At 44.8% G+C, this 27,846-nt stretch overlaps 1 protein-coding gene across 19 annotated transcripts in view; it reads right to left on the minus strand.

Annotated features, from left to right (window-relative positions):
* Positions 1-27,846, minus strand: part of ZMYND8 (zinc finger MYND-type containing 8) — a 126,584-nt gene that overhangs the window by 58,540 nt on the left and 40,198 nt on the right. For 13 of the 19 annotated variants that reach the window (XM_035006478.1, XM_035006477.1, XM_035006480.1 and 10 more), the window contains 7 exons: positions 18,562-18,780; positions 15,527-15,640; positions 12,985-13,077; positions 11,546-11,633; positions 8,620-8,675; positions 5,308-5,385; positions 3,937-4,052 (listed from right to left, as the gene is read on the minus strand). In XM_035006478.1, the coding sequence (XP_034862369.1) occupies positions 3,937-4,052; positions 5,308-5,385; positions 8,620-8,675; positions 11,546-11,633; positions 12,985-13,077; positions 15,527-15,640; positions 18,562-18,780 (764 nt within the window). The remainder of the gene's footprint in view (positions 1-3,936; positions 4,053-5,307; positions 5,386-8,619; positions 8,676-11,545; positions 11,634-12,984; positions 13,078-15,526; positions 15,641-18,561; positions 18,781-27,846) is intronic. The other 6 variants (XM_035006489.1, XM_035006491.1, XM_035006482.1 and 3 more) reach the window with 1 other exon arrangement.

Here is a 27,846-nt window from a genome sequence, read left to right on the forward strand (position 1 = left end):
TGGAAAATAAGCAAGGAATAGCCTCCACCTTCCATTCCCGACTGCTTTTGTCTTCCTGCCTTCAACCCCCCACAAGCCAGTATGCTCTGCAGAGCCTTCACGAGAACAAGAGCTGCTTTTCTGGAATCAGTGGCCGAGTGGCTGCAGGCAGATGGCAGTATAACCTACCACTGCTCCAGGTGGGGGCTGAGCCCCAGCAAGAGCTGGAGGATAGACTGTGTGGCATTTGATTCCCCGGCCTCGAACCCGAACCTGTTTGTAGCTGGGAATTTGGTGAGAATGAGCTTTTTCCAGGGAGGCCTTTAGGATTTCACAGACCGTAAACTCACGCCAGACACAAAGCAATGGGGAGCAAAGTGGACGGTGGGGAGATAGAACAGTCCAACACAAGCACTGTCTACTGGGGAACCTCACACGTGCCCGTGCAGGAATCTGGACCCTCCCCCCACCCCCGCCCCACTGCTGCGGAGTCTCCCAGTATTTTAAAGAGAAGCAAAAAATATGGACTGCCTATACTGCATTCTACCCAAGTGTTAACGGCTCGTTCCTATTTTGAAGAGAAAGCAGCCCAGGAAAAGTCAAGTATGTGCATGGGGTGGAATTCAGGGCACAGACTGGGGAGGTTTGCCACTCCCGGTGATAACTAGATCGTGACACAGACTAAAACCGAACACCCCAAAAATATCTAACTGCTCTCTCAGCATGCTGCAAATTACCAGCTTCTCATCCACCCCAACTCACTGCTGTCATCCCGCAGAGACCTGAGGAACCACATCTGCAGCCAAACAGAATGAGGCAGACAGAGCAGGAGCCAGATGCCCCGTAGGTGAAAGTCTGTGGCTGTTACAACTGGGTGAGCAGGAGTCTGGACTAGACAGGACAGCTCGGAGGAGAAGCCGGGATCCCTCAGCTGCCCCTGGACAAACGACTCCCCCTCCCCAAGCCAGCCTCGGCTCCATCATCTTGGTAAGGTGGAGGATGAGCCCCTCCCTGGAGCGGGGTCACGGGGAACAAATGAAATGCACCTCGGCCAGGTGGCCAGTCCCCAGAGCACCGGGAGCCCAGCATGCAGCCGGCCACTGTGACTGTGTTCCCCCCACACCTCTGCCTGGGGTCGGGGCCTTAACCGTTTCCTGCCAGGGTCTCAACTGCCTTCCATGAAGGTGTCTGCCAACTGATTTCAGGAAAGTATTCCCTTTCCTTAGAGCAGGCCCAGGACAGAGTTAAAGGGAAGTTAGATTTGCTTAACAAAAATAAAGTCTCTGGGGGCAATGTTATGAGAGGCCCCAGAGTCACACAGCTGAGCTACTCCCTACACTGGGCCTCAAGTTTCCTTCTCAGTAAAATGAGAATAAAGCAGCTTCTGCAAAAAGCGCTTAGAACAATGCCTGCCGCATAAAAGGCACTCCATTCACGCCAGCTCGCTCCTCTGCGGCTCTGCAGACATTTGATAAAATATTTCCCGGATTTTTATATGGTATCATGTACGTGTGTGTGTGTGTGTGTGTATGTCTATGAAACCAAACCCCCAAAAAGCAAAAATTTTTAAAGGACAAAAAGCACACGACAAGACTCTTCAGAACATGATTTGATCTGTAGGAGCACCTCCCCAGGCTCGCTCTTGTCTTTATTAACCAGAGGATGAAGACGTAACAGGCTGCGCCATTTCTTATTCTGCTCTCCTAACCAATGGGGCTTACATGTGTCCAGGCTTATGCTCTGTTCCACAACCCCAAAGTTTCTCCGTGAGAAAGGGACAGCCTAGCCCATCTCTTTAGCCTCCACGTGGTGCTGCTGGGTCTGACCAGCTCTGCTTGAAGAACATCTCCCGGGAGGAAGGGACTTCAGTGGCCTCATCCTGAGAACTCCCAAGGTTCTGCGGCTCCACCACCTACTCCCCACCGCCATGCGGTGTCCTTAACCACGCCAAGGGGCTCCCCTCACCCAAAATGAGCCAACAGTTCGGCACGTTCCCTCCAAGGGAGCAGAAGACACTGAGAGAGTTAGGCAAACCTCACGGGCATCAGACGGGCTGCCGTCTTTTTCACAAATGATGGGGGAGGCAGGGTGCCGGCTTCCACGACAGTTCCTACCTAGAACCAACCTATACCAGCAAGTTCCAGGGAAATGGCCTCGGACTAGGACTAGCAGAGCTCACAGTCCCCTAAGCCACCTTCAGTAGCTGATATGCAGGAGGACGTCCATGCAGAATAGGCTAAGCTGAGAGCAGAATCAAAGATGCTAAGAGTCTGAGAATATTTGGTGCATGGGGGCAAGCACTGATTTCCCCCACCCACCTATGTCCTAAATATATCCACACTGGGTCATATTACAGAACGAGAATAATCCCAAATCATCAAGATGGCTAACACTTGCCCTGCTATAATGAAGCAGCGGGAAGATGCACAACCGGATACTAATTCCTCCTGCTCTTCAAAGAAAAGGCAGACTCTGACCACAGCCTGTGTGCTCGGGGCCTTGCCCCTCCCCCATCCATCTCTTACCAGCCTCCCCCGCTCTCCCTGTCCAAATCACCCAGAGCTCCTGCTTCTCCCAGGCACAGCAGGATGGCTCTGTCTGTCCCTCCACCCAGATCTTCACTCAATCCCGGCCATTACCTCCTGATCTGAGATCATCTCGCCTGTATGTTTACTTGTGTATTATCTGTCTTCCCCACTAGGATGCCAGCCTTCAGATGGTTGGGGACAGTGTCTGCCTGCTCACCCCCAAATCCCCAGCAACCAGCACATGACCTGGCCCACAGCAGGCAACAAAAGATCTCCAAGCAAAGTGGTCAAAATCAAACAAAGCAAAATACTTCCTATCAAACCCGGGTGCCTGGGTGGCTCAGATGGTTAAGCGTCTGCCTTCGGCTCAGGTCATGATCCCAGGGTCCTGGGATCGAGCCCCACATCAGGCTCCTGGCTCAGCGGGAAGCCTGCTTCTCCCTCTCCCTCTGCCTCTCCCCCTGCTCATGCACACACTCTCTCTCTGTATCTCTGTGTCTCAAATGAATAAAAAAACTCTTAAAAAAAAAAAAAAAAAACAGGACCCTCTCAGCGAATTCCCATTTTGCCTCCAGACAATGGATTTCTAGCAAAATTCACTCTTTGGGTTTTTTTTATTTGGAAGACAAGCAAAACTGAACAGAGTAACAGTTCGGATTCCAGTGTTTGAAATTATACACTGTATTTTCTGTATATTCTGTGGCTGTATATAATTTTTAGGGTACGTTTTTTAAGTATTCTCCCCAGTACAAACACTTTTTCAAACTACTTGGTAGGGCTTCGAAAGGTTTTTGCCTCGTTTAATCACAACACAGCTTGCTAAAAGAGAACTGAGATATTAACCACGGCTCATCTGGGTCTACCTGTTGTTCACAAGCATGTAGGAGCAGGAACTGCTAAGAGCTGGAACAATTCATTTCCCTGTGAGCAAGGGAAAAGGGGAGGGTAGAAAGGCTGGCAGGGAGGGCTCCCACCTGTTAAAACAGCCACCTCTTATAATTTCCTATTTTAGCTTCAGAGAAAAGGCAACAGGAGGGAACCGCCCAGCACAATGATAAGAGATTCATTTACTGGCAATCTGGGGAAATACTTCTGATCTCTGAAAGCATTATTTTGAAAAGCAATTTGCACGGCAGTTTAATTTGCTCTAGAAAATCCAAAAAAGAACAAGCAGCACTTAAAATAGCTATGGTGCCAGTTTCATCAACAAAACTACGAAAGCAAGATTCTTCTCTTAAACATACCTGAAAACACTGAAGCCCACACATTATCAGGCTTAACACAGCCCAGGACTGTATTTTTAACCACAAGATCACTGGTTGGTGTCATGACAATAAATAACACAATAATACTCTGCCCCTGCTTGCATCCATCATAGTATCAAAGGTGCAGTTAACGCTATACGTTTGCAGCCGGTTTGAACTCCCACCTGTCATGTTGTCCAAAGAAACGAGCATCAACCTGCCCATCTTTATCCCGCAGAGCTTTTGCAGGCCAGAATGGAAACCCCTTCAGTTTTGCCCAGACCAAAGGATGTGGATTGCTCTAGGAACAGAAAAACAAAATCCAGAGTTTGTATGTATTTGACAGCAAGACACGCATATAAAGCTTGGTGTGTGGCGAGACAACAAGGCCACCAACTAAATGAGAACAGTTCCAGGCAAGGTCTCCCAAGTGGGCTCGCCTAGGAGGGCATGAGGCCAGTAGGCCCGAGGCAAAGCTGGTTCTGGGGGTGAACGACAAGACAGAAGGACGGAGCACCGACAAGACCAGGCTTGGACCCTGGCTCTAATGCTATTACCCGGGTGGCCGTGAGCAAGAGGGTCTACCTTCCCCTGCAACATAGAGACAGCAATGCCTACACCCTCCGTTAAGTTGGGGGATTAAATATGCATTATAACTGGCAGGTAACAAGGGGTAGAATTAGCCACCTTTGTCCTTCATTGAGGCTGCCCAGAGCCTTAATTATGCAGGTGTTCATTGCCAAAGGCAGAAGAGACATAAACTATGTTCTACTTTTCCACTTTATTGGCCCCCATCTTGCCTCCCAGTAAGCTCCACCCCTACCCTCCTCCCACCCTCCCATCAGGCCACCCCAAGAACACACTTCTCTGCAGAACACCAGTTTGGAAAATGCAGATCCATGAGGAAAACAGGGTGATTTTTCTCTCCCCAACCCCTACCCCAAACCACCAAGTTGGAGAGACCATGGAGGCAATCCAGAGAGGTATTTCCAAACCTCTCAACACAGATCCAAAAGAACACACTCACTGCACTCTCTTCCCGCTATCTGCATTACCGAGGGGCGCCCCCTCCCCGATGAGCTCCTTCTTGCTCTCCACCCTGCAGCCCGCCCAGAGTTAATAAACCCAGAAAGTCACAGTGCTCCCTTTGGCACATGAATTTTCAGCCCCAGAGCTTTATTCTATCTGGATCACTTACATTCTGCCATAACTTTATCACTTCAAAAATCATTTAAAAACTTCACCCAATGGGGCACCTTGGTGGCTCAGTCGTTAAGCGTCTGCCTTTGGCTCAGGCCATGATTCCAGGGTCCTGGGATCGAGCCCAGCATTGAGCTCCCTGCTCTGCAGGGAGCCTGCTTCTCCCTCTCCCATTCCCCCTGCTTGTGTTCCTGCTCTCGCTATGTCTCTGTCAAATAAATAAATAAAATCTTTAAAAAAAAAAAAAAACTTCACCCAAAGTTTCACCGAATAAACCACCTGGACAAAGTAGCCTTGGGTAGCCATCTAAGGCATGGGGCTCAGAAAATGAAGTAAGGAAAAGAAATGCAACTTACACAAGGCTCACAAAACCAGTTATCTCGTTTTTGGCAAGCAGCTAGGTAACACTCTGGACATACTTCAATTTCATTCATCTGTAAAGCAAAAACACGTTAGGATGTGTCATCCCAGGGGCCTCACATCTGGAGGCCCTCAAGGAATGCATGATGGTGTTAGCAGTTAAGGTTAGCTAAACCAGGTCCAACAGTGGGGAACACCTTCAAGAAGAGTCCAGCTATCCCCCACCAACCCCCATGCTTCACCTAACCCAAGCCACCACCATCACCACCTCCTCTCTCTCTGGACCACATCCGGATCAGCTTCTACTCTTGTGCCCACTGCGGTCCATCCCCCAAGACACAGCAGCAGGGACATCGTGTGCCAACGTTTATCTGACCGTGGGTTGCAACCGGAATCTCTGAGGTGCAGGACAGTCCCCGGGACAAAGAATTCCCCAGCCAAAATGTCAGTAGTACAGGAAACTAACAGAAACTAACAAGGAAATCTAAACTCCTGATGAGCTCCGTCAACGCCAAGTGTGTCCAGGCCTTGGGCCTCCTGAGCTCCCCAACCACCTCCAGAACGGCTTGGCCTCTGCTCATTGTGCTCAATTCCCACACATCTCTAATCACACCATCCAGGGCAGCAGGTGCTCAATACCCTGTTGCCTTATTTTCTCTCCACCGACGACAATCTGAAATTGTGTAGTTTGCAGACCGTCCTTCTCCCTCTTGAAAAAGTACATTCCCCTAGGATATCTACGTCTGACCTAGAATCAAGGACCCCAGAAGCCCCTTTCTGGGATCTCAACTCAGACTCCACCATTTTCTAGCTCTGTAACTCTAGGAACGGTTGCTTATCTTGTCTGAGCCTCCATTTCCCTCCCATTTCCTAATGTACAGAATGGGGATGCGAGCAACACCTACCAAACGGATTCTAACAATTCTAGGAGATAAATGTAAAGCACTTCGAGTGTCACAGTAATCAATACATTAGTTAACATTGATCAGAGATCTCTGCTGGGATCACCAAAGTGTTCTACAGGTTCTGACCCATTTATTCCTCACACTCCCTTCGAAGGCAGGACTGCTGTTACCCCCATGTGACAAATGGAGAAAATGAAGCCCCAGAAAGTCAGGACACCTGCCCAAAGTCTCACAGCAGTAAAGTGACAGGGCCAGGACTTGAACCCAGGCAGTTATAACATTATAACTAATAATGTTATAACTATAATTGACTAACTTAAAGGTGAGTGAATAAATGAGTGAATAAAGGAGCAAAAGAATACATGCATGAATGAATGATGGCATATAGTTCCTCCTTCTACTCACTCTACTTGTACGCTATTCCAAAGGTACTGGGTAAAGAAGGTGGTAATGTCAGGTCCAGGAGAGCCCTGCCTTGGACCCACACAGGGGCAATGTATTGCCAACAGGTAGAATCAGAAATGGCAGACACAAAGTATCTGGGTTCAGTAAATTCCAGCTCAGGGCAACCCACCAATGATTAAAAGCCTAGGCTTTAGCTCCCAAATATAGGAAAACAAATGAATCCCCAAGGGGGTAACAACTGGACAACTCATTCATACAAAACTCCAAATCAACAATAAACATATCAAAACAGTCCATCGGGCGCCTGAGTGGCTCAGTCGGTTAAGCATCTGCCTTCGGCTCAGGTTGTGATCCCAGGATCCTGGGATCGAGCCCCACATCAGGCGGCCTGCTTGGCGGGGAGTCTGCTTCTCCCTTTCTGTGCCAATCCCCCTGCTTGTGCTCTCTCTCTCTCTCACTCTCTCTCTCAATTAAATAAATAAAATCTTTAAAAAAAAAAAAAAACAGCCCATCACCACTTGTCTTCAAAGAAGTGCAAACCAAACTCATAGTGACATGCCCGGTTTTACTAATCACATTGCAAGAACTTCCAATATTGAGAAGGACACAGAAAAACTACCATACTCACCCATCCCAGGCTGCTGTTTAAGATGCTACAGCTTTTCCCGAAGCCAGTGAGGAAATATCTACCTAGAGCCTTAGTATAAATGTTAGAAAGGTACCTATCATGTCTAAGGGCTGACATTTCTAACATTTATACTAAGAAAATCATCATAACAGCTATGAAAAATTCTATTGTTCCTGTGTGTTTAATTACAATGGGGAAACACTCAAACTAAGTGAAAAATATAAATTGTAAAACTCTCTATAAAAATAGGTAGAGGGCGCCTGGGTGGCTCAGTCGTTAAGCATCTGCCTTTGGCTCAGGTCATGATCCCAGGGTCCTGGGATCGAGCCCCACATCGGGCTCCCTGCTTGGTGGGAAGCCTGCTTCTCCCTCTCCCACTCCCCCTGCTTGTGTTCCCTCTCTTGCTGTGTCTCTGTCTGTCAAATAAATAAATAAAATCTTCAAAAAAATAAAAATAAAATAAAAATAGGTAGAAATGGACATACCCTGAGATATCCAAGTGTTTTCCTTACAAATGAATGGATGAATGAATGAATGAATGAATGAAGTACACAGACATGTTTAAGTCTATTACATCTCGGTTTTTCGCTCTTATGAAGGGGGTCTAATAAAGCCTCCCTGGTACTGTTTCTGCTCCCAGCCTACCCCACAACCAGTAGGGCCTCAGGGCCTTTCTTTCACATCATCAAAACTATATTTCCAAGAGGGAATGACTCTCCAGGACTCTCCAGGCCACTCCCTGAAAAACAATCAGGACCTTTCCAAGACATAACATCAAAACCCAAACATCTTCCCTAAGAAGAGTAAAAGGGGCCTGGCCCAATGCCACAGATTGTAGGGTGAACAAATCATGAGCCCTATCTATGCAACTAAGAAAACTCAGGATGCCCAATGCTTGGGCTTGACCATGACTCAAGACTGAGTAATACAAGGTCATTTCCACCTCCCTTAGATCATGGGTAAGATAAGGGTGGTTTATAACATACTGGGGTCTACTCTTTGTCGCTTTTACTTTTCTTTGAAGACAGGGGGGCACTGTATGTGCCTCAATAAATCCCAAAATTGGGATGCCTGGGTGGTTCAGTCAACTGAGTGTCTGCCTTCCGCTCAGGTCATGATTCCAGGGTCCTTGGATCAAGTCCTGCATCAGGCTCCCTGCTGAGCAGGGAGCCTGCTTTTCCCTCTGCCTCTGCCTGCCCCTCCCCCTGCTTGTGCTTTCTGCTCTCTAATAAATAAAACCTTTTTTAAAAATAAATAAATAAATCCCAAAACTGCCACAGCTACCCACTGAGAGATTATGCAGATAGAAACCAGCCACCCCAACCCCTCACTCTGGGTGCATTTAAAATCGGACAGTGGTAAACACATACCTCATGCTCACAGATTTTGATGACTACTTTTGCTATCTGCGTCAATTTGTGATTTCCTAAAGGAATAAGAAAGTATGATTAATTCAAATGGAAACACGATTATTAACACCTAACCATGGGGTTATACTTCCACTAACAACCTTTCAACTTGCTTCCCCCCAGGATTAAGCTTCAAAGGCTAAAAACCAGAAGATTCTGGCTCCTGTTATTGGTTCAAATTATGTGACTTCTCCCCTAAACACTGAGCAATCTTTGGTGCCTCAGCGTCATCTCTGAAACTGAGTAATTTGTGTGGGATTCCTACAGCTGACAGGTTAATATCTGGAACATGCTTTCACGTTCGAAAGGCTCCAATTAGTGGAAAGGAGCCTCATTCGCCCATTGTTCCAGACTCCACATGTAAAGTAACAGGGGAAAGAAAATTAGCTCTGCTGGGCCTGGTGCTTCGAAATACATTTTCTTATTAACTCCTCAAGAAGCTGTACTAGGAAACAGGTATGAATGTTCCCCTTTCATTAATGAGTAAGCCAAGGCTCAGGAGTCATTCTTACATGAGACTACTTAGCTAATGAGCTGAAAATCTGGCCCCAGGTCTAACTCTAAATCCCCCACCTGCACACTAAACCAGAAGACAAGATGGCCGAAAAGTCATGCTTTCTTCAGACATTATATTTCCAGACATTGTCAATTTCTCGGCAAAAAGATTTTACATAAACACACACACACACACCTAGATTTCTGGCTTGCCTTGTAAACTCAAAAAATCTGATAACTCTGTGTCCAAAAACGACTGGGGTATCCAGTGGTGACCCCTTCAGGCCAGGTAGGAGTTCATTCCCCCAGTTTATCAGGCTCTAGTTCTTCCCTTGGCCAATGGCCATGTGGGCTTGTGCTGCTATTTGTCTGCCACCTGATCTCATCCACTTGCTCATGTGATCTTACCAGCCTTTCTATATATTTGAGTTAATAATCTTTACATGAATTTTCAACCGAGTGCCTCTCTCTCCCCTCCCGATACCAGTGGCCCCACTACTGAGCTAATAATGCAGAACATGTGCTTTGAGCAGACAGCCACCCACTCATACGTCTTCCCTTATACATTAGCTAACAATCTACTCTAGGACCATAGAGTAAGAAGACAAGGCATCTGCTCTTCAAGATCTTACACCCAAAAAAAGGAAAAAAAAAAGATCTTAACATCCTCAAACAAATAAAATTAGCACCATCCAGGAAGTGTGATAAACGCTACCATGGGCAAGTACAGGTACTATGAGATCTCCTAACGAGAGCACCTGGTATGGTCTGGGTCCATAAGTGAAGACTCCTCAGAGGACGAATAGGCTGACACTAAAGGATAAGAAAAAGTCATCAAGGCAGAGTGTTCTAGCAGGGAACAAGAGGAACAGAATGGAGCAGGACACTGGAAGAGCTACCTGGCCAGAAGGCAGACAGACAGGACTGTGGGAGAAGGTAGGGCAATATGAAAGGTGCCATGAGAGGAGATTTTAATAGGAATCCTCTTCCATTCTGTCCAGAAGGCTCAATCCACAAAAACGCAACTGACACAACTTTATCCAGAATACAAAGAACTCCTAAAATGCAATAATAAAAACACAAACCACCCAGTTCTTGAAATGAGCAAAAGATGTGAATACATATTTTACCAAAAAAAGAAACACTAATGATTAATAAACACATGAAAAAATACACAATATCATTAATTCTAAGGAAAAGGCAAATGAACACCACCATGACGTAACAGTTCACACTTCCAAGTATGGCTAAAATTAATAAGACACACAACACCAAGTGTTGACAAGGATGTAGAGCAACTAAGACTCTCCTATGCATGGCTAGAAGAGTAGAAAATGATACAACCACTTTGCAGAAAGTTTGCCAAAATGTCTTGTAAATTTAAATAGAAACCTAGTCGGGGCGCCTGGGTGCCTCAGTCGTTAAGCGTCTCCTTCGGCTCAGGTCATGATCCCAGGGTCCTGGGATCGAGCCCCGCATCAGGCTCCCTGCTCGGCGGGAAGCCTGCTTCTCCCTCTCCCACTCCCCCTGCTTGTGTTCCCTCTCTCGCTGTGTGTCTCTCTCTGTCAAATAAATAAATACAATCTTTAATAAATAAATAAATAACTAGAAACCTAGTCAATGACCCAGCACTACCACTCCTAAGTATTTACCGATGAGAAATGAAAATAAATGTCCAAAGACTTGCACAAGAATATTCACAGTGGCTTTATTCCTAACAGCCAAAAGCTGAAAATAACCCAAAGATCCTTCAAAATCCACAAAGGGAATAGATAAATAAATTGTATGCTGATACAGTGAAAAACCACTCATGGTAAAAAAAGGAACAAGGCAACTGATACATACAACAACATGCATGAATCCCCAAAAAAATTACACTGCATGCAATCAGCCAGACACAAAAGAATGCACTATGACTCCATTTGTATGAAATTCTAGAATATGTAAAACTAATTAGGGGCAGAAAAAACCAAGGAGGGTGGATTTACTGGTAAGGGACAAGTGGGAATATAACAGTGTGATGGAAATACTCTAGATTTAATCTGAGGTTGTAGTTATACCTTTGAGGTGGGTTACACATTTGTCAAATTCAAAGACTGTATTCACAAAATCTATCCATTTTTTCTATGTAATTATTCCTCCATAAAGTTTCTAAAAAGGACAGGTAAGCAGCATCATATAGCCATGAGCCACTATGGATACCAGCTCATCCCTTAAAATGCACAGAGTCACCGTCCCCTATTCACACATACTAGCAATCTATATACAAATATTCTCAGTTTTTGGCCCTGGCGCAGGAAAAAAAGAGCATGATTCTTTAGGAAGGGTGGGAGATTGAGCAAAACACACAGCATAAACACTCTCTTTTTTAGGAGCCACCTAAACCACCCACCTCCATTATAAATGATGCAGTTGTGCAAAATCCACTTTGCATCGGCCAGGAAAGCTTCTGTGCATCCATACATTTTCTTTTTAGCATTCTGGGGAGAAAAGCCAAGGAGCATAATAACCTGTGAGTCTGTACAAGCCGCAGCCAATTAACACCTGCGTCCCCACATCATTTTTCTTAGCAGTCATTTGCCAAATTAATTAATGCTTTTACCCATTTCCCAAGATGCTATTATATTTGAGACCTAGAGCTCCATAAAAATAAAATTGCTGAATTCATCACAGTAACTTGAATTGTTTCCTCTTATACCAGCTGTCATTTATCAAGCAGCCCCTTTCAAGAAACGAGGATATTTTATATACTGACATGGTTTTTATTCATTGTAACAGCCTCACATAAGCCTTGTGACTAAGAACGCCAATGACACACTATCATCACCACTTTACAGACAAGAATACTGAGGTCTGGGATTGTTAAGGAACTTCTGCAAAGTTCTAACGCTATTAATTTGTGAAGCTAGGATTCCAACCCTGTCTTTTTGGAATGCCTTCTTTTCTTGAAAACCATGAGGGTGTGTGTAATTTTTCAAAGCAGGTTCGATTGAGCATTTGGGGGTCAGCAAGACAATATAAGGTTTTCTCCTCATCCATGCTTTTCATTCCCCATATTTCATGCCAAAAATTTGAAAATTAGCACCAGGGTGATATGCACAATCTAAAGCATTCCAAGTGTAATTTTCAGGATGGAATTTTAGCCTGAACTTTTCAAAGCACCTTCAGGCATTAAGGACATATCCCTAACAGTGGAATAACTTCTAGGAAGCCGCATCTTTATCAGTACTCTGAAGGTTTCCCAAACACTTAATTTTCTTTTTTCTCCTTCCTGCTGCCCTCATTAGTACCTCTGACAGAAAGAGAAGAGGAGGTAAGGCTCAAATCAATCAAATCACTGATTCATAGAAGTGTGACTTTTTCAGCTCAATTTTCAGACAATCACCAGCAAAAGTAATATTTGGAGCTCATCAGTGGAATTCAACACTCCATTACAATCCTTGGAAGAATGTTACAGAAGTTAAGGGATCAAGAGTTCTTCCATCCAAATAAAAATGGTGCAGAGGGGGGCGCCTGGGTGGCTCAGTCGGTTAAGCGTCTGCCTTCGGCTCAGGTCATGATCCCAGGGTCCTGGGATCGAGCCCCGCATCAGGCTCCCTGCTCTGCGGGAAGCCTACTTCTCCCTCTCCCCCTCCCCCTGCTTGTGTTCCCTCTCTCGCTGTGTCTCTCTCTGTCAAATAAATCAATAAAATCTTAAAAAAAAAAAAAAATGGTGCAGAGGATAGGCAGAGTAATCATCTAACTTGAGATGGGGCACAGGGAGTGAGGGAGGGTCTTTAGTCATCTCGGGAATTGTGGCTACAATGGTGAGGTTCTTTGATGGAAGCCAACCTTTTCCAATGTACAAAGGTCCATAGGATGGAAGATGTATTCCGCATAGTCAGGATGCTGTTCCAATGGAACAGGCTTCTGGAATGCATCTGTCTATAAAAGAAAAGAAAAGATGCACACACACATGGAGACACAAACCCATCATTACTGTGGAAAACAAAGCATTAATAGTAACAAAGGTACTTTCAAAATGGAGACAACTTTTCAGACAATACAGTTCTAGTGGTTTCCACAAAGAATGACCTTGGGGAGTACTAAGCTGGTTCAGCTTCCAATTCTGCCTGGTTATCAATAATCATGTGGGGGTGCGCCTGGGTGGCTCAGTCGTTAAGCATCTGCCTTTGGCTCAGGTCATGATCCCGGGGTCCTGGGATCGAGCCCCGCATCTGGCTCCCTGCTCCGCGGGAAGCCTGCTTCTCCCTCTCCCACTCCCCCTGCTTGTGTTCCCTCTCTCGCGGTCTCTCTGTCAGATAAATAAATAAAATCTTTAAAATAAATAAATAAATAAATAAAATAATCATGGGGGGGGGTTCTTTTGTTATTTGTTTAGTTTTCAAAATATATCCAAATAATAGGTTCTGTCCTCTTCTATTAAGATCGACAAGAACAACACACCGTCAGCTACTTCAGACGTGAACTCTGAATAAGGCTTATCTATATCCTGCAAACATCCATAACCAGAACAGACAGTAAAATGTGGCCATACCCAGAGATGACACACTTAATAAAGTCCCCCCCTAAATGCCAGCAGGTATTTTACACTTGGGGGGAAAATTCAGACAGTGAGATTTTGCTCCTCCTTCAAGAAGCCAAATTACCTCAACACAGAGACTATGTCAAAGTTTTTCATCTTGTGCCATGTTCTTAAGCCCTTACGTGAATCAGCTCAAAATGCAAGGCCCGGTTTGTTGATGGACTGTTTTTACTTATCAATATTTAAAAATCTACAAGATTTGGGGCACCTGGCTGGCTCAGTTGGTGGAGCATGCGACTCTTGATCTCAGGGTTGTAAAAATTCAATCCCCACATTGGGTGTAGAGATTACTTAAAAATAAAATCTCAAAATCTTAAAATCAATCAATCAATCAATCAATCACTAAAAGATTTAATTAAGCACCAAATGACAGCCAAGCAAGGCATCTGAAAGAGCTACCACTTGCAGTCACTGGAGCCCTCTTTTACCCAGAAGGAAAGTGTGTGGCCTTTGCAAGTTACAAAGATGCTTCAATATCATCGGCAACTTTCTGCCCTAATTGATTTTATATCAAACAATTTATGTGAGAAATTGGGCCTTCTTCGATTTTTCTCTATGGTTTATAATTCTACAGTGTTGACAACTCTACATGAATCTGTTCTTTTTGTAAAACAGTCCCATAATTTAGCCTATGGAAAAGCAGAAAGTAATTCCTTGTCACTCAACATAAAAACAACTCTACAGTTAAAAAAAAAGAGTTGTTTTTCTTTCCAATCTGAGGCTATCCATGCTTTTGCTTCCATTGACGGAGATTTTGTTACAAATAGATTCCCAATTTAGCAACACCCAATTGGCATGCTCTGAATTTTTTTTCATGGTATCAAATTTCAGAATAGAATCTCAAAACAAAAGCCTGGTTTTTTTTGTTGTTTTTTTTTTTAAGAAATTAAGCCACAGTGTCTATTCAATACCCTGAGGTTCTACAATGCTGTATATTCCCTTGACTTAGAAAGCAGACTCTGGAGAGTTTAACAAAGGGTCACCACTAGCCAATATGGGGCCTCTGTGCAAATTGGAAAGGGAAAACCCTACCCTTAAAGTTTCTCTAGATTGGTCTGTACGAAGAATGTCATAACATGTTGATTATAAGGGCACAACATATTATTTTTAAGAACGAGGCATTTTACGGTTATCTTCCTAAAAAATGTCACCAAAAAAATTAAAACCACCATGACTATGATGTGCCTGGGACTCTGGAGAGGGTAACCACTAGGAAAGAGAGCGTGCCAGCTGAATGTGGCAGCCTTGCTTTTACATCTGGATTTCCTTTAAGAGGCAAAGGGCTCTACATCAAATCCCATTTCAAAATTGAAGGAATGAACCAAATTCTCGCCCTTTATGGGAGTCTCACTGGTTGAGTTTCACTTGGAGGTTCCATCATCAGACCTTGATTATAAATAAACTGGGTTGTATTCCACTCTCTCACTGAAATGGACTCTTACAAACTCCCGAAGGGAGAAGTACAGAACCTCCTTACCCGATGGGGTCTGGGTATGAGGTTTCACTTCATGACTAATCAGAATTTTAAATCCCACCAACTTTCTACTACATGTCATTCCCCCATTAAACTCATTGGGGACACGGAGTACTCACTACAGAGAATTAACTGACTGTCATCGTACTTTATATTTAAATTTTTAGGTATTTGAGCCAGGCACATAAGAAGACCCAAAGAGTATGCACAGGTGTCTGGAAAGCAAAAACTACTCAGAACCAGAATGTTAACAGAAAACAACAAAAGTCACTATTTTCCATTTACGCTTATACCAAGAGGAACTTTCTTCTTACCCCTGGCTGTTTCATTTTCTGAATGGCAAACTTGAGCAGGTAGGATAACTGTTCGATGGTGAGCATTGTCATGGCCTTACTCTGAGTCTCGATGCATTCTGCTACTGTAATCTTCTACAAGTCAAAATCACACAAATGTTCAGTTAGAAAAAAATTGCTATTCCCTGTACAAAGTTCCCTTTCCTCCTAATTTTCCAATAGGCTCATAATAAAAATTCCTTTTCATCCAAATGAGACTAGTTGTTTCACTTGAGAACAACTCCAATCTACTTGACCATACACTGGATCAGTGGATAAAAATGAAGAGGCACACCAATCCCCTGGTGATGACCTTATTTGGAAGTGTTTTTCGCTCATGAAGATGACATAATCTGAGAAAGAGGCAGGTGGGCAGGGACCTGAAAAATCGTCATGATTACAACCGTGGGTTTCAAGAATGGGATGTGAAAGGAAAGACCACTAATGGTTTTAGGGTGATCTCTGCACACAATGAATCAGTCACTTAACTTGATCCTCTTAGCATTCTGGGCTACCTTTCAGGAAACTGACAAGGCTTTAACTCAATGACATCACTGATGGAAAAGGACAGTCTTCCCTGTAGAAAGAATCCAAGGGATAGGAGAGAACTAAATATAAATATGACTTCATTCTCTGTCACCACGGATGTGAACCCACTCAGGACATTCTGGCAAACGACACAAGAAGCGTAGTCTAGCTGTCTGTCTCCATGGGAAATAAATGTCATTTTGAAAGGGAAATTCCCATCAAAGAAGAGGCCCAGAGAAATGTCTGAAACCAGACTCTGCTATGTCAATCTGGTACAATATCCCAGAGCTTCAGACTCCTTATGTAGCAGCAACACCAAAATAGCAAAGTCTGATGATGTCAGGAAACACTCTTTAACCATCTGTGTAGGGAGAGCTGAGAAAAGTTTCCTCCAATTAATCTTGATTTAGTTTCCATCCTTCATAGCTCTGGATCCTCCAAAAGGAACTTTCAGAAGTGTCTGGTTGGTTGTCGAGGAAAAGGGCAACACATGAGTTGCTCAGAAGCTGGAAACAGTATGTGATGCACGTACCTAACTGCTTAGCTACCCGAGCCTGAGACAGCTAGCCTGCACTGCCAATGCCCCCCTGGAAGAAATTTGGGGCCCTAACCTTAAACACAGAAATCCTGTTTGTTTGAATCACTGTTTGCTTCCAGGTAGCTATCCCCGATCCCTTCCCTCCTGGCTAGCAGTGCCTGGTTCCCACGATATAGATTGAAAGTACCAGACAAGCATTTTCAAGATTCTTTTGCTTGAAGACTGGTCCAATCCTGACTGATGAGGCCAAGGACAAAGTCACCTGGAGGCTGAAGGGCAAGGTCCTTCTGCTTGATAAAAAGGGTTGTAAAGAGAAACACTCCTCCTCTTAGAGGGATTTTTGTCTAGGCACACGTGATTAAAAACCCCAGCAGCCAGCTTATGGCCATGGCGGGGGGGGGGGGGGGGGGGGGGGAGACGACACGAGGACACACTTTGCCTCAACAGTGAAACAAAGTCTGGCTATGCACAAACTCTGGCCTGGCCCTGCCTCTGGGTTCTTTCTACACATGAGAATAAATCCCTATTGATCCCTATTGTTCAGCCCGCATCCATCACGATCTTTACTTGCAGCAAAAGCCACTACCGTTTCTGCAAAATTATGAAACAATTGAGAAGGGTGGGTCAAGACAAAAGGAAACGGATGAAGGATCCAGTGCCCACACTAACTGCAGCAGAACCAGGTCGACCCCACAACAAGAGGGCATTGCTGAGCAAAGGGTATCCTACACATCTCTCTGTCTCGAGTACCCCAAAGAGAACCAGAGGCCATTGTTTGCAATTTTAGGGGCAGAACACCATTAAAATGTCATCATCGTATCAATGTGATGCCTCCACTCTTTTCATATAGTTCTTATTTTTCTCCGTTCCCAACACAAAAGCAGTACCACAGACACCGTCTTGTAGCTTGCTTCTTTTGAAAGACATCGGGAAGAACGTTCCATTTCGTACACAGAAAGCTTCCTTGTGTGAGATCAAGTTCTAATATACCTTCAAACCCAAGTGACATTCCGTATTAAATGATTTTGCAGACGGCATCATTTGCAGTATCTTGAAAAAGCATCGTAACTGGAAGTCACCAAGAATGGAAGACACCTCAGAATTGTGGAAATGGTCGTTAACTGTTCTAATAAAGGAAAACGTGAGGCTTTCCGACAAATGAGATACTTATGTTCGTCACCAAGCCAGCGTCCTTCTGCTTGGGTTCTGTACCTGCAGCCTCCTCAATGGGTGAAGGCGGCATGACTTGCTCCTCCTCTCCTTCACGCCGTTCTCAAGTCTCAGTAAGGCCTTCCTGGGCCTTCCTGGGCCTTCCTGGGCCTCTTCACTTCAAAGGGAAACACCCTCCACCCGCCTTACTCCCAATTCCTCCTCTTCAATTCATTCTATTTGGTTTTTGTCCTCTTCTCCTGAAAAGCATGTCATGCATGCCTCTTTTTGTTCACGGCCGGATCCCTAGCACCTAACGGGCACTTGAGAAACAGTTGCAGCATGAATGAAAGCATCAGATGACAACCACATGGAGCACACAACCCAAATTGGTCTTCTCGGCTACCGCCGATGACTTAACAGATGCAGCAGGAGACAACATCCAAGAAGAGGAAAAACAGCATGCCATCTTTTCAAAATACGTGAACTGTTCTACAGTTCCTAAGTTAACTTCTGAAATGTTCATTACAGCAGAATCAGAGAAGGTTGCAGATCCCAGAGTGATCCAAAGACCCAGGAAGAATCAAAACCAACACTCAGTGCAATTGTCACTGCAAGAGCAGCAGAGCTCAAGCCCCTGCCAAAGCTGGTCCCAAAAGCGGGTGACCAGGATAGAGCAAGTGGAAGGCAAGAGATTTCATTTTTTCCTGAATCTGGATTATCCAAAAATTTTTAAATGAAAGGGAGAATGAGAAAGGAAAGGAAACGAAGCAGATAATGCATTCATTCATTGGGAACTAACCTCACATTCAGGACAAAACCAGTCCCCCTCTGGTTCCGATGTCAGTCTCAGACACTTAGCGTGATAAACCCGGGGACAGAGCTCACAGCAAAGGACTTGGCCTTCCCGGTGACAAACCCAGCAGTAGAAATCATTCCGTCCATCCTGCGGTACAACATCAACAGGGTCTGTGGTGAGTGGCTGCTTCATATAGTAAAACGGACCATGTCTTAGTTCTGACTGAAATGTAGGCAAGAAAGACAGGTTTGGTTTCAAAACAAATGTGCATTCGCAAAAGGAATTTGAACAAATACATCAATAACAACAAAAGAACATCACAGCATTCCACACATTCCTTAAAAAGCTATCTTGGGTCACTCTACTAAATACAGAGTTTGCAGGTCATTAGATACTAAGACATTTTTTTCCTCTCTCTCTTCTACATTCAGAAGCCATAGATTGAAAAGCTGGTGTCTAAGAGTTAATAGGCTGCCCTAGCAGAATAATTACAATGGCTACAACCCAGGCATACCCAGGTTCAAATTTTAGTTCTACCAGCTGTATGACCATGGGCAAATTTAAACCTCTCAGCTTCAACTTTCTCATCTGTAAAATGGGGATGGTAATACCTAACATCATGGTATTTGGGTTGGGATTCAAGGGGATGATAGAACGTATGCATTTAACACAGTGCTGCTATTACTAATATACTTAAGAGACCAATAAATGGAGGTCTAAACAAAGCCAACAATTTGCCCTAGGATTCTTTCAACAGCAGGCTTTGGGAGGATAGAGCAATTGGATTTGAGTCACCAAAAAGAAAAAGGGAAAAAAAAAAAAAAGGCCATTCTTTTAAGTTTACCCCCAATGCATAAAATGTATGAGCCACCAGAGGCTTCCTAAAGCCATGATTCTTCAACATGGTAGGTCCTCATATTTGCAGAGGTTCCAGATCTCCTATTCAGAAACACCAATAGCAGAAAGATTACATGAGTGGCCAATTCATGGGAATCAAAACCACCTCCTACCCCAGAATGTCAAGAAAAATGTTTCCCTAATGATACATTACACAATCGAACAAAGCCACATTCCGAACATATAAGATCACTCAGAAGAAACTCATCAGGAAAAAATGTCTACTGGAAATCAGTAACAAATACAATTTTTAAGAAGTACTGTAAGAAATTCTGGGGGTGGGGCGCCTGGGTGGCTCAGTAGGTTAAGGGTCCCACTCTTGATTTCAGCTCAGGTCATGATCTCAGCACAACGGGATCAAGCCCCTCGTCGGGCTCCATAATCAGTGCGGAGACTGTTTGAGATGCGCTCTCTCTCTCTCGCTCTCTCTCCCTCTGCCCCTCCCTCCTCTCTCAAATACATAAGTAAATAAATCTTCTACAAAAAAAGAAAAGAAAGAAATTCTGGGGGCAGCTGGGGAGCTCAGTTGGTTAAGCATACGATTCTTGATCTCAGCTCAGGTCTTGATCTAAGGGTTGTGAGTTTAAGCCCCACACTACTGGGCTCCATGCTGGGCATAGAGCCTACTTAAAAAAAAAAAAGAAAGAAAGAGATTCTGGTGGTAAGTGTCAAAATGACCCAATAACTAGCTGTGCAACCTTAAGAAAGCTACTCAACCCATTTGAGCCTTGATTCCATGGGTAATAGCTCAAACACAACCACAATACCTATCTTTGACAGTAAGCTTTTTTCCTGTCCTGTCCTTCAACAAAACATTACAGTTTCCTCCACCAAGTCTCATATGTTGGTTAAAGCTGCATAATTTTTGTTGATATTATGAATGGGACCTTTCTCTATCCTATTTTCTAAGTAGTTATTGTTGGTACACAGAAATGTTGTTAGTTTTTAATGCTGACCTCCTATATAGGCAGTTCTAGTAGTTTATTGATTAAAAACATCTGCTCTGGGGCGCCTGGGTGGCTCAGTTGGTTAAGCAACTGCCTTCGGCTCAGGTCATGATCCTGGAGTTCCGGGATCGAGTCCCACATCGGGCTCCCTGCTCTGCAAGGAGTCTGCTTCTCCCTCTGACCCTCCTTTCTCTCATGCTTTCTGTCTCTCATTCTCTCTCTCTCAAATAAATAAAATCTTAAAATAAATAAATAAATAAATAATAAAAACATCTGCTCTAAGCAACAGCAGTTTTGTCTGTTCATCTCTAGTATTTTTACACTCCTTTTCTTTCCCCCTTATTTTAATGGGGCCCGTATTTTATCCTGGGACCCCCAGGATAGTGGGAAAGAGTGGTAAAGATTAAAAGCAGTCATGTCTTGTTCCTGCTTTTTAGTATGAGGTTTTAAGGTTCTCAAAATGTCTGCTATTTCTACACTCCTTTTTATCAACCCTCCCAGATGCTTCCTTCGTAGATCTTTGTTAATCCATCCTTCGAAGCCTCCCTACTCTCATTTCTACTAAGAAAACAACTAAGACTAAGATTCCATTTATTTACCTGACAGAGACAGACACAGCGAGAGAGGGAACACAAGCAGGGAGAGTAGGAGAGGGAGAAGCAGGCCTCCCGCTGAGCAGGAGGCCTGTTGTGGGGCTCAATCCCAGGACCCTGGGATCATGACCTGAGCCGAAGGCAGACGCTTAACCAACTGAGCCACCCAGGTGCCCCAACAACTAAGACTTCAGGGTAACTCCATAATTCTTGAGCCCAATTACTTCCCTGGTTCCGTTCAGATACAGGTCTCTATACTTGGTTTCCAGACAGTAACATCATTACCATTTTCTCTCCATGTTAAGTATTCAACATACTCTCATACACATCATCTTCATTTTACCCTCACACCCCCCGGAGAGGTACTCAAGATAGACACCACTAGTCTCACTTGACAGATGAGAAAACTAGTTAAAACAACCCAACTTTCTCTCGCCCTGATACCCTGTTTAAGACAATGCTGGGTGAGGAGAGACTCTTAATGATGAAGTGACCCCCTCAGAGAACATTCTCTGTAGGTCAAAATAACTTCTGTTTCATGCAAAGAGCCGAGAGGGGGGGAGGGAGTGAATCTGAAAATTAGGAAAACAACTAGAAACACCACAGAAGGGGACATGAAAGGAGAACATCTGGCGGGGGGGGGTGGCTCTCACCCTCACACTACTGTGGTTCAGGGCAGAAAATTCTTTGTGGGTTGGAGCCGTCCTGTGCATGATAGGATGTGTGGCAGTATCCATGGCTAGATGCCTGGAGCACCCCACCATCCACAAAACTGTGACGATCAAAAATGTCTCCAGATATTGCCAAATGTCCCTGGGGGGCAAAACTGCCCTTAGTTGAGAGCACTGACGTACAGGGTCTGCTATCGGCCCAGGAAATGCTTGTTTGCGTTTGGGGCAGGAGAGAGGGCGAAGGGGGGCTTTAAGGAGGTGGCAGGGTGAGGAGAAGGAGGAGGACAAGAAAGAAGAGGGAGGCAAGGTGTGGAAAGAGGAGAAGATCCTTGTATGGAAAGATAAGCCTCACGTATCAAGCAAGCACAAACTGCTTCTAACCTGAGTGAGGTCTTCCAGAGTGCTTTTGTGGCTTTTGCAACATAGCAGTAAGCCATAGTTCAGTGCCTGACTTCCTTTCAGCAAGTTAATAATAGGACAGGAAGAGTCAATCTAAACGAAACTGGAAGAATGGAACAGGCCAGCTAATCTCCCTAACTGGAAACCCAGGGCCTTCCTGTCCAAGAGAGGCCTAGCTGCCACTTCTGAAGTTAAGCTCCCTGCCCCCATGTCCTTGCCCCCAACCCACACCTGGCTGGGAATGGGTGTTCCTGGGGGAAATCATAAGGGATGCGTGCTAGGCAGCAGCTGTTGCTGCTGAGAACTAGCTGCCTGGTAACCTCCGTATCAATCAGATATCTGCCTTATCTTGTAAGTGTTTCCTGTTCCATAAAAATAGTCTGATAACAAATATGGAACATTTTAAAAAGGAAAAGCAAATCATTCCAGGTAAAATGAGTTACGATTTTCTCCGCCCTATGTATAAGGTGTGTTACCAGCCTGCTAGTAAGGCAAACAGGTTGCAACCTGCGTTATTATAGGATAACTGCAGGCTATGTGAGCAAATGTTCTTTTTTTTTTTTTTTTAAAGATTTTATTTATTTATTTGAAAGAGAGAGAATGAGAGACAGATAGCAAGAGAGGGAAGAGGGTCAGAGGGAGAAGCAGACCCCCCGCCGAGCAGGGAGCCCGACGCAGGACTCGATCCCGGGACTCCAGGATCATGACCTGAGCCGAAGGCAGTCGCTTAACCAACTGAGCCACCCAGGCGCCCGCAAATGTTCTTATTTCCCTGCTTCTTCCACAGGCTGATTGAACAAGAGAACAGGCTCATTCACTCACTTCTCTAATACTTCAGTCTTGTGCCAGTAGCCAAGAAACTTCTTCTCTAACGGGTTCTATAAAGACTGGAAATAGGGGCTCCTGGGTGGCTCAGTTGGTTAAGCGACTGCCTTCGGCTCAGGTCATGATCTCAGGGTCCTGGGATCGAGCCCCACATCGGGCTCCCTGCTCAGCAGGGTGTCTGCTTCTCCCTCTTTCTGCTTATGTTCTCTCTCAAACAAATAAAATCTTAAAAAAAAAAAAAAAGACAGTAAATAGCTGAGGGTGTTGCAGGTCATGTGGTCTCTATTACAAGGACTCAAGTCAGCCACAGCAGCAAAAAAGCAACCACAGACAATACGTAAAATGAATGAATATGGCTGTGTGCCAATAAAACTTTATTTACAAAAACAGGCTCTGGGCAGCATCTTGCTCACAGGCTGTAGTTAGCTGACACCTGGTCTGCGTAAAGCAGAAAATGGGTGCTCTGGCTGTGTGTGAGCACAGGGTACATGTGTGACAAACAGGGGGACCAAAACTCAAAATCCCTACATGGACCACAGAGGTAACATACGCAAATGAAAACGGTCCTTGTTCCAGCTTTTGTTCTTCTCCATTTAAACCACAAACACTGCAAAATATGTCTCTGCTCTAAGAAAAACTGCCCAGCCCTGGAGTGTGAGGAATGTCACTGGCATTCAGCCTGGACGCTGGCGAGACAACAGGGAGAGGCAGAACTTGGGCCCATCTTAAGGGGCAGCCCCGGCTCAGCTCCAGTGATTAAGACAGCTAGGCAGATGCACACTCCCAGTGCTGCCTGAGTTCAGGGAGAAGCCAGGAAGCCTACCCCACCCCCCAAACTGTCCCCATTGTTAATACACTGCCCCAGCCCAACAAGAGACTTCTGTGAATATTTTTAAGTTTTTAAGACAATGCATGGGCCCGACAAAATAAGATCTAGCTCACCCATTTATGGTATGTATATACCCTATACTCAGAGGCAGTGAGGGGGAGCCCCATCATTTCTTTACCATATTTGATCACAGATATACCGATGGCCACCCATCTGTTAGCAGATTATTTCTCAATCCCTTAATGATGGGGGGGAGGGAACGCTTCCAAGTGGAGTCTTCATAGGCAAATGTCCCAAGAACTAAAAATCAGAGTGGTATTTTTCAGTAAAGGCCCTAATATCATTTGAGGGAAGATACTTCTTGGGCCATCTACTGCAGGGTATTTGGCAACCTAACCTTCCACAAAATGACAGGAGCATCCTTTCAGGCTTTGGGATGTCTCCTCCCACCCCAATCCCAAGAAAAAGCACCCCCTTGTTTTCAAACCTTTCCTACAGAGTGAAACCATACCACGGGGCCAAAAGCCTATAAAATATTAATTATAGGGGTGCCTGGATGGCTCAGTTGGTTAAGCGTTTGCCTTCGGCTCAGGTCATGATCCCAGGGTCCTGGGATCTAGTCCAGCATCGGGCTCCCTGCTCAGAGGGGAGCCTGCTTCTCCCTCTCCCTCTGCCTGCCACGCCCCCTGCCTGTGGTCGCTCTGTCAAATAAATAAATAAAATCTTTAAAAAAAATAAATAAATAGGGCGCATGGGTGGCTCAGTTGGTTAAGCGACTGCCTTCGGCTCAGGTCATGATCCTGGAGTCCCGGGATCGAGTCCCGCATCAGGCTCCCTGCTCGGCAGGGAGTCTGCTTCTCCCTCTGACCCTCCCCCCTCTCATGTGCTCGCTCTCTCATTCTGTCAAATAAATAAATAAAATCTTTATTTATAAATAAATAAATAAATAAATAAATAAATAAATAAATAAAAGCCTTAAATACTTTTTTCCCAAAAAACAAAGTGTGTTTTAAAGTTCCTCTTACAACTCCCCTAAAATTACTGAATTCCTAGTATATGAAAAATGGGTGAAATAAGGTCCAACCTTAAAAATTCAACTCCTATCTCCACTTGGTTAGTAAGAAGTCTACCAAAAATGGGAAAATATGGGGGTTTTTTTGTTTTTATAAGAAAAGCTTTCTTTTTTGGGGGGAACACAAAAAAGAAATTATAATTGAGAGGAAGGGGAGAAGAATCTTGGTATATGCCAAAAATCAAAGGCATCTGAACTCTTGAAATAGCCAGAGGCAGAAGGTATGAGCCAACTCGGCAGGGTGTGACACTGGGGAGGGGTGGGGAGTATGGAAAAACTAGAGCACAGAGGCCCTGTGTCTAAAGGGGCAGGCTCTAGCCCACTGCAGCTGTTGCCGGATTTTTCTGAGTTTTTGTAAGAACCCAAAATACAAGTTGTTATTTGAAATCTCATGATCTTCAAATGTTGGTGACTAAGAAATTATACTACTGGTAAAACCCAGCACTTTCAGACCTACAATTTGCTTTTAATTCCGTAATTTTGTAATGCTATAAAATTCTAAAAAGAAAGAAAGAAGAAAGGGAAAGTGTCCAGAGGAATTTTTTAAAGGGATTTAAGTTCCCCTTAAGGAAAAACAGATTGTTGCAGGAGGGAGGCTGCTGCCACCATGCAAATATTATATGCTAGAATAAATTATGGGGTCAAGGGTCAGGAATGTCATTTCTTTGCAGTTAAGCCCGTTTCTCCTCTGCCAACTCCTGACTGTTCGGCCCCAGGGAGTTTTAGGGCTGAAAAACAAACCTACGATCAACCTTAGGATGTTTCCAGCCCAAACCCCTACTTTACAAGGTAAATGAATCTCAAAGATGGGCCAGCAAGTGACATGGTCCCACAGTGAGTCTCCCAGATGCAGTGGGGCTAGAAAGAGCCAGATCTCTAGGTCAGGACCGAACCTCCCCTGTGCAACGGTCCCATAAACTCTTCTATCAATACTGAAGATGACAGATTATTCAGGAGCATAATCATGCCCCACGTCCAGCTCCTCCGAGTCTCCTCTCTTCCACACCCAGAGCGCACTGTGGATTCACGAGCCCCCACCCTGCGGCTACAGCAGCCGCCAGACACGGGCCCCTTTTTGAGGCTGCTAGTCCAGAAGGGGACACGGACTGACAAACGTGTCACTGTGGTCACGGGCTGTAAGTGTTACAGAAATGGCCCTAACACATGGATGGGGAAGGGAGGGAAGAAGATACATGGACTACGCAGGCTGATCAGCTTCCAGAAAGAGAGGTACGAGCCAGTTCCTTAAAAGACGGGTAGGAACTCAAAAAAGTATGATGCATGTGTGCATACACAGGCAGAGGCCAAAGGAGAAGGCTTTCTGAACAGAGGGGACACTATCTGCCTCATGCCCTCCTGGTACCTGGTAAGGGAGGGTTTGCCCAGGAAGTTAAATTAATACCTAAGTTAAGGTTTGGGGATCATCTGTGGCCTTCCTGTTTCTGTTTCTTTAAGAGAGAGAGAGAATCTCTCATGGGATCCACGCCCAGTGCAGGGCCCGAGGCAGGGCTCAACCTCAGGACCCTGAGATCAGGACCTGAGCCAAAAATCAAGAGTCCGATGCTTAACTGACTGAGCCACCCAGGCACCCCTTTGTGTTTCTTAGTCTTCACTGTCAGCAGCTATGGGATGGCTCCTGGGTGAAAGGGATGGGTCTTCAGCACTTCAAGCCAGACGGGCAGACCTAAGCTCAAAGGCAGCTTCTGCTTCGCTCTGAGGCCTTGAGGAGACACCTTAACCTCTCTGAACCTCTGTGTTTTCATCTGTAAGATGGACACAATTACAGCCCTTTCCCACAGGGTTATTATAAACATAAACACAGAAAAATGCCTTACAAGAGGAAGTGGCACATGGTGAACCAATGTCTCTTAGTATCACCAGCACCGTCATATACGCTTCTCAATCCCCCTGGAAATTTATTTAGGACCCGCCTGTTTCTTCTCTTTTAACGGATTCCCAACTCATTAGACCTGCACTATCCAACACAGTAGCTATAAGCCACAGGCAGTCACTTAAATTAAAATTAAATTAAAAATTCAGTTCCTCCAAGAAACAGACTCTTAACTACAGAGAACAAACTGCTGGTGACCAGAGGGGAGGTGGGCGGGGGAGTGGGGATGAAGTAGATGAAGTAGAACGCACTTACTGTGATGAGCATGGGGTATTGTAGGGAAATGCTGAATCACTATACTGTACACCTGAAACTAACATTACGCTGTATGTTAACTAACTGAAATTTAAATGAAAACTTAAAAAAAAAAATTTTGGTTAAAAAAAAAAAAAAAAAACCCAGACCCTGGGTCACATCTGCCATTTGCAGGTGCTGAATGACCACATGTGGCTTGTGGCTATTATACCGAACAGCACAGATCTAGAACATTTCTGTAGCTGTCGTTTCCTTATTTCACACACAGTTTGTGTGATTATTCCACTTAGTGTCGAGCCTGGCTTAATTTTTATTATTATGATTGACATCATCATCACAACCCTGTGAAATTCGTCGTGGTACTAATACTCCCGTTTCAGTGGATGAGCAAACTAGGCACAAAGAGGTTAACTTGCCCACAGACACCCAGCAAAGCAGAGCGGGCATCTCGCTATATAATTTTAAGAATGGAAATAGATTCGTGTGCAGAAATGCAGCTCTCTCCCAGTTCGGGGCATTTAACTGTTGCTAGGTTTCTTCCCATGAAAGCAACAACCTTATTTTTATTCAACCTCCAATCCCCAGGGCCCACTTCGGCACTCCCGTAATGCACAAGACGGATGAATGCATCCCGAGGAATCCCTACTGAAATGCTAGCAGAACCATGGGGCAACCTGTTTCCTCCAATGCTAGGAGATCTGACCTCGTGGCCCACTAAAGCAGCTTTTTTTAAATCATAAGAGTATCTAGCCTGCATCAGAGAATTTTAAAGCTAGATCTCTTAAGATCTAAGATGGCTAATGGATGGATATTCCTACCTAGTTGATAGGTCTTGGCTGCAGAAGGAGGAAGGGGTCTAGAAAAGACTGCTGTCGCCCCAGGGTTGATGTGCAGTGAGACAAAAGGCTG

The sequence above is a fragment of the Mirounga leonina genome, unplaced genomic scaffold, assembly GCF_011800145.1.
Source record: "Mirounga leonina isolate KUSES-001 unplaced genomic scaffold, KU_Mleo_1.0 Mir_150, whole genome shotgun sequence".
Classification (NCBI taxonomy): domain Eukaryota; kingdom Metazoa; phylum Chordata; class Mammalia; order Carnivora; family Phocidae; genus Mirounga; species Mirounga leonina.